This window comes from Euprymna scolopes, chromosome 16 (genome assembly GCF_053919585.1).
Source record: "Euprymna scolopes isolate OS-2025 chromosome 16, ASM5391958v1, whole genome shotgun sequence".
Lineage (NCBI taxonomy): Eukaryota > Metazoa > Mollusca > Cephalopoda > Sepiida > Sepiolidae > Euprymna > Euprymna scolopes.
Window position 1 is genome coordinate 40920824 of NC_136497.1, and position 16284 is coordinate 40937107.

At 33.3% G+C, this 16284-nt stretch overlaps 1 protein-coding gene across 1 annotated transcript in view; it reads right to left on the reverse strand.

Moving 5' to 3' along the window:
* The window catches only part of LOC145295923 (dihydropyrimidine dehydrogenase [NADP(+)]-like), a 166912-nt gene that overhangs the window by 81661 nt on the left and 68967 nt on the right, over positions 1-16284 (reverse strand). The window contains 2 exon segments of the mRNA XM_080141739.1: positions 5356-5525; positions 9877-9984. Of these exon segments, the coding sequence (XP_079997865.1) occupies positions 5356-5525; positions 9877-9984 (278 nt within the window).

A 16284-nucleotide genomic window follows, 5' to 3' on the forward strand; every position in this document is an offset into this window, starting at 1 on the left:
TTAATTCTTAAGTAATAACTTGTACATTTCAGTTGACCTCTTTTTTACTCTATATTTTTGGCCTCTCTCAACGTCATATTGTCTGGGTCATTTTGACATTGGCTTTTCTATTTTAAATTTAACTCAATCACCAATTTTTTTCTTCACTCATTTTTCTTAATTACACCTTACCTCAGCAGACGAGTGTTAAATTACTTCCATTTTTTATGCACATCTTATCTTTCTTTTAATAATATTATTGGAATTCTTTCCCCTTTTCCTTGTACCTATTTGTGAATTATTCCATGGATTTCTGCCTTTTGGATTATTTTGGACCATCTTCAAATTACGCGATTCCCTTGGAATTTACTTGTGCGAATGGAAATTTAACTTTCTTGGATTTGCATTTTTGGATTTTACCGTCATTGGATACTTTACCCTTCACTTGAAATCACTTTTTCTTCACCCTATTCCCTCTGCTTCACTTTTTGTTATCAAGTAAGATCTTTGACTTGTAGTTTCATCAAATACTTTTGCAAGCAAAATCTGATCCTGCATTTTGCTAAATCCTACCCTCTGATGAGAAGAAAAGTATTTCTTTGAAACTCTGCAGATTAAGAACTATCCACTTAGTGTTTCCATTTCAAATTAAATGTTTTTAACTCTTTTTCAAAGTGTTTAACATATTTTTTTAACTACTTGCTTATATATATATATATTTGCTCTACAATAGTAATAAGCACTATCTTCAGGTTTTTCCTATATATATATATAATTTTTTTTTTTTACATAGAAGTCACCACTTATCAAGGCCGATAGGCCTCTCAAGGATAAGAGTTAAAGAGTGTACAGTAGTCAAAAAGACAATATAGTAATCAATAGTAATGGAAGTTCGGTAAATTTGTTAACTTAAGTGGAATGGCTCATCAGAAACTTGCTCACGTTGGACTTGAAGACAACCATATTATAGACGGCTGGAAAGTAGGAAAACGGAAGACAATTCCACAGGCGTGCAGTTCTAAGAAAGAAGCTTTGATCATGGAATCTATGTTTAGGTTTAGGCACAGATAAAGAGTGGGGGGAATTATTGATAGTGTTTTCAGCTAGACAAGTGTTTCTTGTGAAAGTTTGGCGAGGGGGGACCATAGACTGAAGCTCAGTCAAACACTTTCCATGAAAATAACGATACATCAGAGACAAACTCGCAACATCTCTTCTGTGAGAGGTTGCAGCGAAGAGAAAAGGAGATCTCCCACCAGGCCATAAAGTCTATTTTGAACACTATCAAGGCAGGACAAGTCTTTTCTAGCAACTCCTGCCCATATGTCACAACAGTATTCCATCCTTGGACTTATCTGGCTCTTATATAGATAGAGAATTGCATCAGCAGTGAGATATCTATTGGATCGATTGAAGGATCCCACCATTTTTCCAGCGGTCTTGACAAAATATTTGATGTACGTATTCCATTTAAGATCAGGAGTAAAGGTCAAGCCCAGAAGCCTGTCAAAACTTTAGTCCTCCCCAAGACAAGAGCCATTCATTTTAACTGATGCCAGATGGGGATCAGAACGTTGATGATATAAAGATAGAAGCTTGGTTTTAGATGCATTAAAAGTAACCAGCCACTCCTTTCCCCATTGTACAACATGATCAAGATCAGAGGAGACATAATTGGAGAGAACTTGGTTGTTTACTGCCTTAGATGTGCTACCATAGATGGTAGTGTCGTCAGCAAAAATGTGTGCAAATGATGTAAGGATGTGATTTGGAAGATCATTAATGTAGATTAGGAAAAGAGTTGGACCCAGGATGGATCCCTGAGGGACTCCAGCATTAATACTGTGACTTTCTGATTTTTGCCCATCAACTACTACTTTTATGAACCTATCAGAGAGAAATGATTTAATAATTGAGAAGACATTTCCAGCTATACCATAGCTGGAGATCTTGTGAAGTAAACCTTTATGCCATACCCTATCAAAGGCCTTAGATATGTCAAGAGCAATTGCCCTAGAAAGATTGCCTCTGTCGAGAGATTTGCTAATCCTATGAGATATAACTGTAAGCACATCTGCTGTAGATCTAGCAGAATGGAAATCATATTGGTCTTTACTGGAATCAAGGTTTTTGATTAGCTTGGCAACATCACGTACAGATATTTGTATATCACATAGCATGTTTTCTGATATAGGAGGAAATATTGGGCGTTGGCGGCCTTTGTTGCAAAGGGTAGAATTAGCTGCAAAGTTCTTGGCAAAGAGTTTGGCTTTGTCTGATGCTGACGAGATTATCTCAGGTCCATTGATAATAGTTGGGATAGAGCACACACTTCTGTTCAGGATTCTGTTTGCTATTTGCCAAAACTGGTGGGAACCAAGCCGCTGCTCAGCTACTTTGGACTTGATGGATTGAGCATATAACTCTCTTGCATTCTTTATTACTTTCTTACAATGGTTGCTGGCAGTCCTGAAAGTGGCTTTAGTTTTCATACATCTATTACGTTGGAAACAGTGGAAAAAGTGATTTCTGTGCGCAATAGCCGCAGCTCATTCTGGAGAAAACCATGGCTGGCTGTTAGGTTTTTGCTGGAACTTTTTCGAGGGTATGAAATGTTCTTTACCTACAATTAACCCTTCCGTCAGGTCTGATACTATAGACGACACATCCTTTTTAAACATGAAATGCAGAGGAAGATCCGATAGAAATGTATAGAAACTATCCCAGTCAGCCATAGTGTATCGATATACTGTATGATGGAGAGGTACGTCGGAAGACTTATTACATTTTATTTTTATCTTAATTGATACTACTGAGTGGTCGGAAGATCCAAGTGGAGACAGAATGAAAACTGAACATAGTTCAGGGCAAGTTGTGGGAAAAAGGTCTAGGAGACTCGCATACTGGCCGTCATTGTCGGGCACACAGATGGGTTCATGAACAATCTGAGTGAGGTCACAAGCAATGGAGAAATCATGACAGAACCTCCCCTCATCATCGGTCTTGTTTGAGTGGGTCAACCATTCCACATTATGAACATTGAAGTCTCCACATACGTGAATGTTAGCTGAAGGATATGCTGATAGAACTTGGTAAATTTTCTCAGATATGCTTTTAAAGATAGTAACTCCGCTGTTATGAGGGCGATAGAGAGTAAATATAAATGCGGTAGTGTGAGCTAGTGCAACCCGGAAGCACATATAGGGTAAGTTAGGATCTTCTCTAGAGATGTCCCTACCACATGGAAAGTCATCTTTAATATAGGCACATATTCCATGCCCATGGCGATCTTGGGGGTCAGATTTGGAAGTTAAGTTAGAGTATCCTTTAATTACGAACTCATTTAGGGAAATAGTCTGTCCAATTCCGGTTTTGCTTAAAAATAAAAGGTCTGGTTTAGTCTCCTGTAATTGGGCTTCAACCTCTGGAAGGTTAGAACGTAGACCCCTGATGTTGGAGAAGGAGACATGGTAGTGGGGGTCTACGTTGGAAGTTCCAGATCCGGGTTTAATCCCATATTTTTTATTGAAACTTGTCATGATGGAATTTTGGAGTTTGTGGACTAGGTCGTCAGACTTGCTTAGAGCAGGACAGAGTTTCCTAGATCTAAATCAACTCAAGTGTTTATCTTCAATAGAAATTAAAAGCATGTTATAACACACGCATAAATCCTTTTCACCCCCCCCTCCCCAAAGTTTGGCCCAGGAACCACTACTGAACGCACTGCACAATGGTGGTTTAAGAAATTTTGTGGTGAGTCTTGAAGATGAGCATAGTGGTCGGCCATTGGATGTTAACAACTATCAATTAGGAGCCTTAGTTGAAGCCAATCCATGTACAACCATTAGAGAACTTGCTTCTGAATTAGACATAACATATACAATGATTTCCAACCACTTGAGAGATTGTTAAGACAAACTTGATAAATAGGTGCCTCACAAATTGAACGACACAAAAAAAAAACAAAAAAACTGTTATTAAGTGTCATCTTCCCTTCCTTTATGCAACAAAAACTCTTCTCGACTGGGTGCGATGAAAAGTGGGTTCTTTACAACAACCGGTGATGCTCCGTTTAGTGGTTAGACACCAATGAAACTCCACAACAGTTCCTGAAGCCAGAATTGCACCAAAAGAAGGTCATGCTGACTGTTTGGTGTTTTGCAACCAGTCTTATCTCTAAGTGTTTTGAATGCAGGCAAAACCAGAGAAGTACTGTCAACAAAGAGATGAAATGCATTAGAAACTGACAACAACCAGCATTAGTCAACAGAAAACGCCCAATTCTCCTCAACGACAATCCCCGACTGCACATTACAAAACCGATCCTGCAAAAGTTGAATGAATTGGGCTATGAAACTGCCTAATCCGCCATACTCTCCAGACCTCTCACCTATCGACTACTACTTTCAAGCATCTCGACAACTTACTGTATGAGAAATGCTTCAAAAACGTAAGCGATATCAAAAATGCTTTAATCGACTTCATCACCAGAAGACAAGATTCTTACATTACTGGCATAAATACACTTGTTTTGCGTTGGTAAAAGTTTGTTGATTCTGATGGTGCTTATTTTGATCAATAAATTATTTTTTGAGCTAAGTTATATTCATCTGAATTTAAAAGTTAAAACCACAAGGACTTTGTCACCTTGATATTTCTATGTATGGGATTTACTCCTAAACTAATTAACTAATTTTTATGAATTTTGGAACACAGCTGCTGAGTACAAGAACAATTTATCTGGGTTATATTTTGCTAAGGTTTATGCAAAAGTGATACATGTGTTTGAAACACTTAATGATAATTCAGATAACTCAAATTTCTGTTAAATTTTAACAATAAGTACAGTATTACTTCCTTAATTAGTTGGTAGAATTTTAAAGGATATTTAGTTGGTAGAATAGGACACAATCTCCCATTTGAAAATTCAGATATTTCAGATTTTAATTGAATTTGATCCATATTCATTAAGCAAGAGTCCTTGAATTTAAATTTATTCTTAAGACCGCTTAATTATAAGTTTTGAAATTTTAGACATTTTCTAAAGTGAAAATGATAGATTTTGATTAAAATTAAAGCAGGGATTCTAAAAATAAATTTTATTCACATTTTATTTGGATTTTGACCTTTGTAATGGAAGATAAAAGTATTGCAAAACTGTTCTGTTTTGGTAAAATTTTGCTAAATTCTGGAACGGGTATTCTTCTGGTTCATTGGAAAACTAAAAATAATAAGTCTATAATGTCTTGAGAAAAAAAAATTGATCCAATCTTTCAAATTGAAATTGTTCCAGGATAATGTTGGTAGTAAGAATAGAAACAAGTTAGAAGAGTGGATGGAAGTAGAAATAAAGAGGAAATAAAAAAGTGCACGTACCTCTTCTGGTACAGCTTTGAAGTTATTAAATCCTCTTCGGAATATAATGAAAACACGTCTGGCTCCACACCTTAGGGCAGATGTGGCACAGTCCATGGCTGCATCTCCACACCCGAGCACAATCACCTTTCCATACAACTTTGGGAGTTCTGCACGGCAAGCACACATACCTAAAATAAAAATTGATACTTTTTTTATCTCCAATTTTAATAAAATTTAAACTATATAAATGTAAAAAAAAAAATAGAAAAAAAAAAAACCAAAACAAAAAAACTTTTAATAGTGTCCAAGTGTTTCTAATATTTTGAGGTTAAAATACCCTTTTCAAAGTCTGTCCATGTCGAACGTGTAAGGCATTCATTTATAGCCTCACGGAGTAAACCACTGGATCGATCATAATTAAACCTGACATGATGATAGTCCTCACCTAGGGATGTATTACACCATTTTCCAAGAAAAAGTCCAAATAAAAAAAAAATAAAAAACAAAAAAAAAAAAAAAACGGATCTCCAAGGTGAAGACGTTAACTTTAACATTGTTTAAAAAAAAAAACAACAAAAACTATGTAAATACATAAACGATAAAAACTAAACAGTAAATTGTCTATGGCACCATAGCATAATGGACTAAGACGCTGGACTGAAATACATAAGGTCCAGGGTTCGAATCCTAACAACAGTCATGCTAAGCTGAAGAGGGGTAGGACCCCAAAACACACCTGTACCTAGATTAGTTTTTAAAAAATAAATAAAAAATAGGCGACTTTCTAAAAAAAAAACAAAAAAACATCGGATCTCCAAGGTAGAGACGTTAACCTTGATATCGCTTAATAAATAAAAAACAAAAACTATATATATATATATATATATATATATATATATATATATATATATATATATACACACACATATAGATAGATAGAGAGAGATACTCACACACACTTGTACAGCATGGCACACACCACTGGACTGATCATGACCAAACCTAGGGATAGCGCACACTTTTTCAAGGTCAAAGGTTAAATTATATTTAGTGCGATTCTTACAACATCTATTTACTGCAAGGGTACCCGCAAAGTGGGTACCTGAGCATATAGCAAAGTCCTGTATAATGTACGGGTATCTTTGCTAGTAAAATATAATTTTAAATTGTCTTTAAAAAAAATCGAATTGTGATAAAAATCAGAACTTTTTATTGATTTACTATTAAAATAAATATTTAGTTTGATTTCTGATGTGCTATGAATCATTAAGAAAATTAATGTTTTAGCTGTTGAAATGAAACTTATGAATAGCTAAAATTGTCCTTCATGTGAATTTTGCACTTTTTTCTTTGATGAGAAGGATTAATGGGAATTATTCCAGTATTTAGGCTAGCTCAATCTAATCTTTATTGCTTTCATTAATAAACAAAAACAAATGACAGCTCCAGTCGACTTTACTTGATAAATAAGGAACAAATATGCTAAAACTGTAGGCAATGTGAATTTATTGCATGAAGTTCATGGAAGTTTTGTTAAAACACATCAATATTTGTATTGATGGAGATCATTGAAGATGTAATATTTGTATTGATGGAGATCATTGAAGATGTTATTTGAATAAAAACATTTTTAGACTTCACACACAAAATGAATATAATAATGACCAACTTTGCCATGGTAAGAACGGCTTTCGGAATAGACACTATTTTATGAGGTGGGGTGGGGGTGGGGGCTGTCCAAGTATTTGCCAAGTTCAATCTTGATATATGTTGTCAGCATACCAATCCACAAAGAATATACCCACCTCCAAAAAAAATTGGGGGTGGGTGGCAGTGTCGTGCTGAGAGAAGTACACTTTTTTATTGCGTGTACGTAGAACAGTGAATGACAGTGCATAATGGATGTCATATCTCAAAAACTATTTTTTCTGCCAAAGTTAAAATAGATCGTCTTATTCAGCATAGTCTAAAATCTGTAGAAGTTGTCAGTTTAAAGGAAATAGGGAAATAGTGTAGTTGGTACTAAGGTAAAAAAAAAAAAAAAAAAAAGGTTAATGTCTGAGCAGTGTGAAAAACACTTTGATGTAGGGGGCTACTACAACTCTTTTATGAAGAGATTCAGTAGACATTTCTGAAAGCCCCCCATAAGTTACAGAATTTACATTTTTTTTTCTTTTTTCACATTAATCTCATCGATGCAAAGTGAACTTTCAGATAAAAACAAGGCCGATAGCCATTAATCGCGTGCTCTCGTGTAATGAATGAATGTGTGAATGAAGGATTGACATGAAATTCTTAAAGATAAACTAAAATGACCGAAAAATGGGCCGAAATGACTTAAATAAATAAAAAGTAAATGACTTACAATGACTTTAATGAACTTAAGGATGAATTCTTAAAAATAACTGGAATTCTTTCAAAAACAATTTGAAGAATCTGGAGAATGACTTGAATGGCTTTGAGACTGACTGGTTGTAAAGTGGGTGATCATTTTACATTAAATTAATACAGAAAAGTGATCCCCCACTTTATATCACAATAAGTACAGCATGTAGTTCGAACAAATACTACACTTTGAGATATTAAATCCTTTATTCATGTTAAAAATACATTGAAAATCAACAATGAACAAAAAACTTAGGCACATGGCCAACTTAAAAGGGAGGATTGTGGGGGTCGTCGGTCATCCTTGTCATTCCAGAACTAAGCAAAATCAAAAGTTTCTCCCAGCTAGTATCTTCTTTCACCATAATACCGCATTCACCATTTCATATTGGGGGACGTCCTACTTAACTCCCAATTTTTAAAACATTTTTTATTGACATGTAAAAACAAAAAAGATAATAAAATAGTACAATAATGCACTTGTGTCGAGGTCGGGGAGGGGAGGGGGAGAAAAAAAAAGAAAAGAAAAGCTTGAAAAGCTAAAAACAGTATGTATTAACAACAGACCTTTGATCTTAACCAAAAAGGCCAAGCATAAAAGTGTTACGGACAAACTGACAGATGGAGTGACTTACAGAGTCGGTTGCACGCAACTAAAAATTAAAATTGACAAAAAAAAAAACTTTTGTTGAAGACTTATCGTCAGGTTCAGTTTTCAATTCAGTTCTACAAAAGTGAACACATACTTTGTGACCATCACCGAGAAAAATATTTTCACAATATTTTTCTCGATGATGGTCACAAAGTATGTGTTCAATTTAGAAGAACGTTATAATTGAAAACTTAGCCCTGATGAGAAAGGTCATAGAAAATATTTTAATATGAGAAGTAATTTTGTAATAGATGAGATGAACATGAGTAAAGTGTAAATTGTGAAATTTAAAACGGGGGGGGGGGTCAATTTCCTAAACGTCCGCCAGAGATTTGTTCATATATGCATCTCATAAGTTTTGATACTCGATCAAACAATATTTTTAATTAAATCATTAAAAGGAAGAAAGCTGGGATGATTTTTTTTTTTTTTTAATGTAGAAAACAAATGTTCTACAAACATTACCATAACATGTACTGCTCAAAAGAAAAACAAAAAAAGAAATAGTTACCGCAGCTTATTTTGTAAATATTTTTGTGTGACTGGAAATATTGTTGGTTCATTGTTTCCAAAAACTGTACCATATCACTTACTGCTAAATCAAAGGAGAAGGTGCCGCCACTTCCTGTTGTTAACCTAAATAGTGTGCAATGGCATGTGTAACTGTAAACTAAATGTAATGGTTAATTTTTGTAAACATTAGTCTGTAAAGAAGAGGAGAAGCAACGATAGGAAAGTATAAATGATTTTAAACAATGCATGGAGATTGAGCCGTCATATTAATTAAGGGCTGCTGTGTACGTTTTGTATGTTTGTGTATAATCCAGAATAGAATTTCATGGTTGCAGCCAATGTAAATAGGCAGAATGTTATTGGGAAGAAATCATTTTTGAATAGTAAAGTGTAATGGTAGTTGTATGTGTATGCATGTTTAATCCAATTAATAAGGGTGTCAAGTCAATATAGTTAGAATGGTTATGTATGTACCTGGTCTTTACTCAGAGAGTGGGAAGATTTATCAGGTAGAGGGGAAAATACGAACTACTTAGTTTATAGACCTTGGCGATTGTGATGATGTCGCTCGAAGGAAGTACGATAGGATTTTATTATAATGAATAAATGTGTTAGTAACGGCGTTTGAGTTACATAGATGGTGAGTAAAAGTTTAAACATAATTTGTATGTGGCATCTGTTATTGCAAACCTACCATAACTTGGTCCACAGGGGAATTTCTGCAATCAATTATATATATATATATATATATATATATATATATATATATATATATATATATATAGTTTATGAGACTATTCATGAAGTGACATAATACTAAACATCAGCAGTAGCTAACTTAAGTATTAGCTTTAGCTGATAATTATTTTTTTTTTAGATGAATTTAATTATAAAAATTGTAGAAAAGTTGGTAAACAGGGGAAAAATTATTAAAACAGGAAAATTTTTTTTTTAATTAAATAGTTAACGACTTAATAAAAAAAACTGACCCGCTTTGGATGCAAGAGACACTTTTGGAAGGAAATCTTTTGATGTATAAAATCCCTTTTCTTGTGTCATGTTTGCAAAGATTGGCATTTTCCTTGGATCAGGAAGACCTGGGTAGACATGAAAAAAAATAAAATAAAAGATGCATTCATTTGATTTGTGCTTTTAGTATTGAAAGCACTGTTTCAAACCTAAGTGTGACAGACCAATGAAAATGCCATTTCAAATCCAAGTATTTTAGATCAAAGAAAATGCTATCTTAAACTTTAGTATGACAGACCAATCAAGAGCCTCATTGATGTTTGATATATCTAAAATGAAGATGAGCTACTTATCCTGTTCAACATTCATCAAAATGCATAGTTTTTACCAAATCTGAAATGTACTCAGTGATTCCCAGTTCAATAGATTCAACTACTCAGTATAATTTTTGTATCGACCACAGAGAAAAAATGACAGATTGGTTAAGCAGTCAAATGGACATTTGTACAAGCAGCAGAGAAACTAATTTACATGAACTACTTATCTAAATCAATAGAATAAAGAGGCGTTTTTTTATGTCATCTGCAGAAATGTCACATAGAACATGTGACTGATCAACAAAGCTTATTAGAACTGAAAATGTAAAAAAAAAAATGATAAAACGAACAAAAAAACAAAAAACTTCTGAATTTACATGATGGGCACTTCTTCATTTTAGCTTTCTTCGGTTTCATTTTTGGGAGAATTTTACTGGGGACGAGTGGAGACAAGGAAATTAAGAGAAATTTTGTGGAAGCTTTCAGAAAAATCAAAACAAATACATTAAAATATTTTTTTTTTTTTTACACAGGCATCACCACATTAGCAAGGCCAAGAGGCCACTCAAGGATAAGAGTTAAAGAGTGTACAGTAGAAATTGGACAATATAGTAATCATTAGTAATGTTTATTTGTTAACTTATATGGAACGGCTCATCAAGAACTTATTTATGTTAGACTTGAAGACAACCATATTGTAGTCAGCCGGAAAACGGAAGACAATTCCACAGGCGTGTAGTTCTAAGAAAGAAGCTTTGTTAATGGAATCTACGTTTAGGTTTAGGCACAGATAAAGAGTGGGGGGAATTATTGATAGTGTTTTCAGCTAGACGAGTGTTTCTTGTGAAAGAGTGGCGAGGGGGGGACCATAGACTTAAGCTCAGTTGAACACTTTCCATGAAAATAACGATACATCAGAGACAAACTTGCAACATCTCTTCTGTGAGATAGAGGTTGTAAGGAAGAGAAAAGGACATCTCCTATGAGGCTACGAAGTCTATTTTGAACTCTATCAAGGCAGGACAAGTCCTTTCTAGCAGCTCCTGCCCAGATGTGGCAACAGTACTCCATCCTTGGACGTACCTGGCTCTTATATAGATAGAGAATTGCATCAGCAGTGAGATATCTACTGAATCGATAGAAAGATCCCACCATTTTCTCAGTGGCCTTGGCAACAGATTTGATGTACGTGTTCTATTTAAGATCAGGAGTAAAGGTCAAGCCCAGTCCTTGAGTCCTCCCAAGACAAGAGCCATTCATTTTAATTGATGCCAGATGGGGATCAGAATGTTGATGATATAAAGATAGAAGCTTGGTTTCAGATGCATTAAAAGTAACCAGCCACTCCTTTCCCCATTGTACAACGTGATCAAGATCAGAGGAGAGAGAATTGGAGAGAACTTGGTCGTTTACTGTCTTAGATGTGCTACCATAGATGGTAGTGTCGTCAGCAAAAATGTGTGCAAATGATGTAAGGATGTGATTTGGAAGATCATTAATGTAGATTAGGAAAAGAGTTGGACCCAGGATGGACCTCTCAGGGGCTCCAGCATTAATACTGTGAGCTTCTGATTTTTGCCCATCAACTACTCTTATGAACCTCTCAGAAAGAAATGATTTAATAATTGAGAAGATATTTCCAGCTATACCATAGCTGGAGATCTTGTGAAGTAAACCTTTATGCCATACTCTATCAAAGGCCTTAGATATGTCAAGAGCAATTACCCTAGAAAGGTTGCCGCCGTCCAGATATTTGCTAATCCTATGGGATATAACTGTAAGCACATCTGCTGTAGATCTAGCAGATCAGAAACCATATTGTCACTAAGGTTATTTTTGTTGAGATAGTTGATTACTTTTTTATTTAACACAGATTCCAGCAACTTACTCATGACGCACAGGAGACTTATTACAAGAACATTTGTTGAATTAGATATTTTAATAAATACCTTGTTTTTATTTAAAAGTTTTAATAATGAATTAAAATTTTGAAATAAACTAAAACAATGTAGTTTGATTTACAAAGGAATACACCTGTTTCTAGAAAAAATTTAGTAGTATTCACTTGTTCTCAGTCAAACTCTTGAAAAATGAAAACCAAAGATTGAAAATATTTTCTACATCCCATTAACAGTTTGAATAACTGACAGTTTCAATTTAGATACAATGAAATCTTGTTTCAAGTTGAGTTAATAATTTTCATCTTTTTTCAATCTGCAAGAAAATTAAAATTGATACTGGATGAATTAGAATAAAACTTGAAAACAATGTTTTTATCAAAAATCAAATCGAATCTGTACACACCCATCAATGTGCAAATTTTATATGTGCACAAATACAGACAATTTTTTTAAAACCAAATGTCAATCATGCACATAACTTCAAAGGAAAGTATTTTATTTTACTTAATGTCTTGTGATTAGTATATTTCTACATTCTATCCTTAAAGAGTTCAGATTAACTGAAATGTCGATAATAAAAATTAAACTATACTCATAAAAAGTATGTCCATTTTTCATTGCTAATTCTTTTGCAATAAGCAGCCGAGGCAGTTGAAGTGAAATTTTTATAATAAGCAACCACAAGCAGGAGCAAACTTTAAGTGCACAACTGCACGCACACAAGTTTCTTGACGGATGGTCACTAGCTAATTAATAAAGTACATTCTCTCCTGTTAATCAAGGCATCAAATATCAACACGCATACAGTGTTCATCATAACTAAGAAATTTATATTATTGATTAATACTTAATAATTTTAATTATTGATTAATACCAGCATAAAAATGAAGAGAAAACAAACACTCAAAAAATATTTTAAAAACTTCTGTGAAAAAGCTGTCTATGCAAAAAATATCTCAGTAAAAAAAAAAAAAAAAAAAAAAAAAAAAAAATTAATCCTTTAATAAAATATTTCATAACATTTATTTTAATATTTTCAAATTGAGCTTGTGAAATGTTTTCAAAAATGCGACAAAACTGTTTAAAATTTGTGCCAGCCACACACCATCGCTCCAGACTGACAACGATCATCTATAGCACCAGACATTTCTCTCTGCATGAGAGGCAGACTCCTCTAGGTTAATACCAGAAAAATTGAGAAAAGAGAAAAATATAATCCTTTAATAAAATATTTTATAACATTTTTTCTAATATTTTCAAATTAACCTTGCAGAAATAAAGTTTTCAAAGATTTGACCAAACTTTAAAACAAAATTTCAACACAATGAATCTAACATGAAAGAAATATATAATATAATATGCAACATAGAAACTTAAATACACTTGAGTTTACAACACAATATGTTTATTAAAGCATCTATTAAAGCTTTTTGTAGCCTCTATGGCAGTCAATCATGACTTTTTTAAAAGCGTGTTCACTGAAAAAGTGACGGCATGCACATGGTACAAGCAAGATCTGTTAGACTGTTGATAATGAAGGAGAGCTTTTTTTAAAAAGATATAAAACAATGTATTAAAAAAGAAAAATAAGGAACACAATTTATACTGAAACTAAACTTTATTCAATACTAACAGGCCAACTCACAGTGCCCGGTCATAAAATGATTAAATTTTATTTTAATTCATGCAGATTTGGTATTTATTATTATAGTGATTATTATATTGTACCTAATATACAGTAATGATTTCAAAATATGAAAAAATATGACTTTGATATCAATTGAATCAAAACCAAAACATTTGTTACCGTTTGACCTATCAAAAGAAAGGTTAAAAAAAAAAAAAGGTGACTTCAAGGTATTAATGTATATTTATGCATGCACAGAAGTAATGGTTTTAGTCTTACTCTTACTAGGTTAAACTTGTTTCAATTTTGACCCCTCAACAGCTATTTTTACAAACTAAAAACCAAATTAAAATTGTTCCATTGGTCCAAATCCCTTATATATCAAGTTTCAAATCTGCAAAAAATTCAGGAGTTTAGTAGAGACTGTGCTGTGCACACACAGGCAATGTCATATATATATATATATATATATATATATATATAAGTATTACACACACACTTGCATGTGCTAAAACTTTTATTGCAAATGCTATGCAATTGGACACAATGTAGAAAATATGCATAAATAGGTCAAAATAGTTACATGAAACCAATCATCCAATAAGAAACCATAAAATAATTAATGAACATTCACTTTTCAAAGAAATATGCAAATTAGTTAATCTTCAGTCGCTTGCATATCCATGACAGTATATTAAAAATCTCATTTTAATAATTTTTAATAGGAAAAGTAGGTTTTTAATATCAATGTCAGTATGATAAAAAAACAAAACTATAGGTGTATAGATTAATTAAAAAAATTAAATCAAAATGTTTCTGCATTAAAGTAAACATTGTGTTTCATATATATTAAACTAAAAATTGTTTATTTGGAGTTTGACAATTTAAAAACCATTTTCTTTGTGTTTTTATTTGAATCTATATATATAAAAGCGGAAATGTATGTGTTTGTGTCCGTTAAAAACTTTCGACAGACAGAACAAACATTGACAAACTTAGTATCATATTGAAGCTCCATCCTTCGCCTGAAAAATTGGCCAAAAACATTCATTTTTTTCACCCTGAAATCAACAATTTTCTACAGGGAGGGGGGGGGGGCTCAACAAAAACCGTCCTCTCATGACGAGATCGGTTCTATGCATGCGTCAGATGACGTCATGACCGAATTTAGTTTAAATAGTTGAACGGACTAAATTTCATGTATGTCGTGTTAGCTCAGTTGGTTAGAGCGTTGGGTCATTATCTAAACATTCTGGGTTTGAATCGTGGTGCGAGATGTCTTTTTTTTTTGATTTTTTAAAATATAATATTGAAGCAAGGTTATTTAAGCCATTTTTCACGTTTTTCTGTTTCGCGTTTGCCTTACGTCATTTTTTTTTTTTACTTCGCTTATTCTTAGGTTTTCATTAACAACCCCCAAACCATCCGACCACACACCCCAAAAAACCTGGGCAACGCCGGGTACCTCCCAAGCCATTTTTCACATGTTTTTTTTGGGGGGGGGGACGGGGGGTATTGTTCAGATTTTTAAGTTTTAACGTTCGTTTTTGTTTTCTTTTTCCATCACATTTTCTTTTTTTTTTTTTTTTCAATTTTTACATTTAACATCGTTCGTTTGCCTTACGTTAGTTTTTTTTTCGATTTCTTTTAGGTTTTAACATTTTAATATTTACTGGTATAAAGGGCTTCTAATGAAAATTAAATCATACAGCTTTTCTGAACAAATACTTAACAGAATCAGATCCTTCATAGACAAGGGAAAAATTGATATTAATGCTGGTGTGCTTAATGGGTCAATCCTTGGATCTTTCTCATTCCGGATATTCATAAACAACCTTACTGATAAAATTATGTCAGAGATGGATATATTTGCTGATGACATCATGCTCTATAATAGACATGAAGGAAAAACCGATGTACAGTATACTGTCCCCTGTTTGCAGTTCCCCATTTATAGGTTAGACTATCGCATCATATCCCCAGGCTAGCATCATTATCATTCATTATTGGTGAGTGCGCAAACAATTTTTTTCAATTATTGCAATACAGTAAATATTTTTTATAAATGTATACACTACGTACACTGCATATTTTTGTAAATGTGTATTGATGTTTATAATTGCATACTACTACTGAATTGTACTGTACTGTATTTATCTGCCTTTAAATTTGTTCCACTTTCTAATTGTCAATTCTAATACATATGCTTTATACATAAAAAATGACTTCAATAATGTACAGTAATACAGTATAGATAACTATGCTATATGGTGTTACTATCCTCCTGTACTTGCATTTCTTTTTGAAAAGAATATTTTTGCAGTACAAAATTAAAATGTGTTTACATTATTATTACTACATTAGCGAAATACATTACTGCGGGCAATATTACTACATTATTATTGTATTCATGAGTATTAGTGTTTTGGGAAGCATTTAGTACTGTATATAATCTCATACAGTCGTTTTAAAACTGCATCTAATATTTGTGTTTTTTTTTGCTATACGTAGAGAGGAAGGGTAAAAACGTAACCCCTACAAACAGTGAGAAAATACTGTACAGATCTTCAAGGCAATCATGAA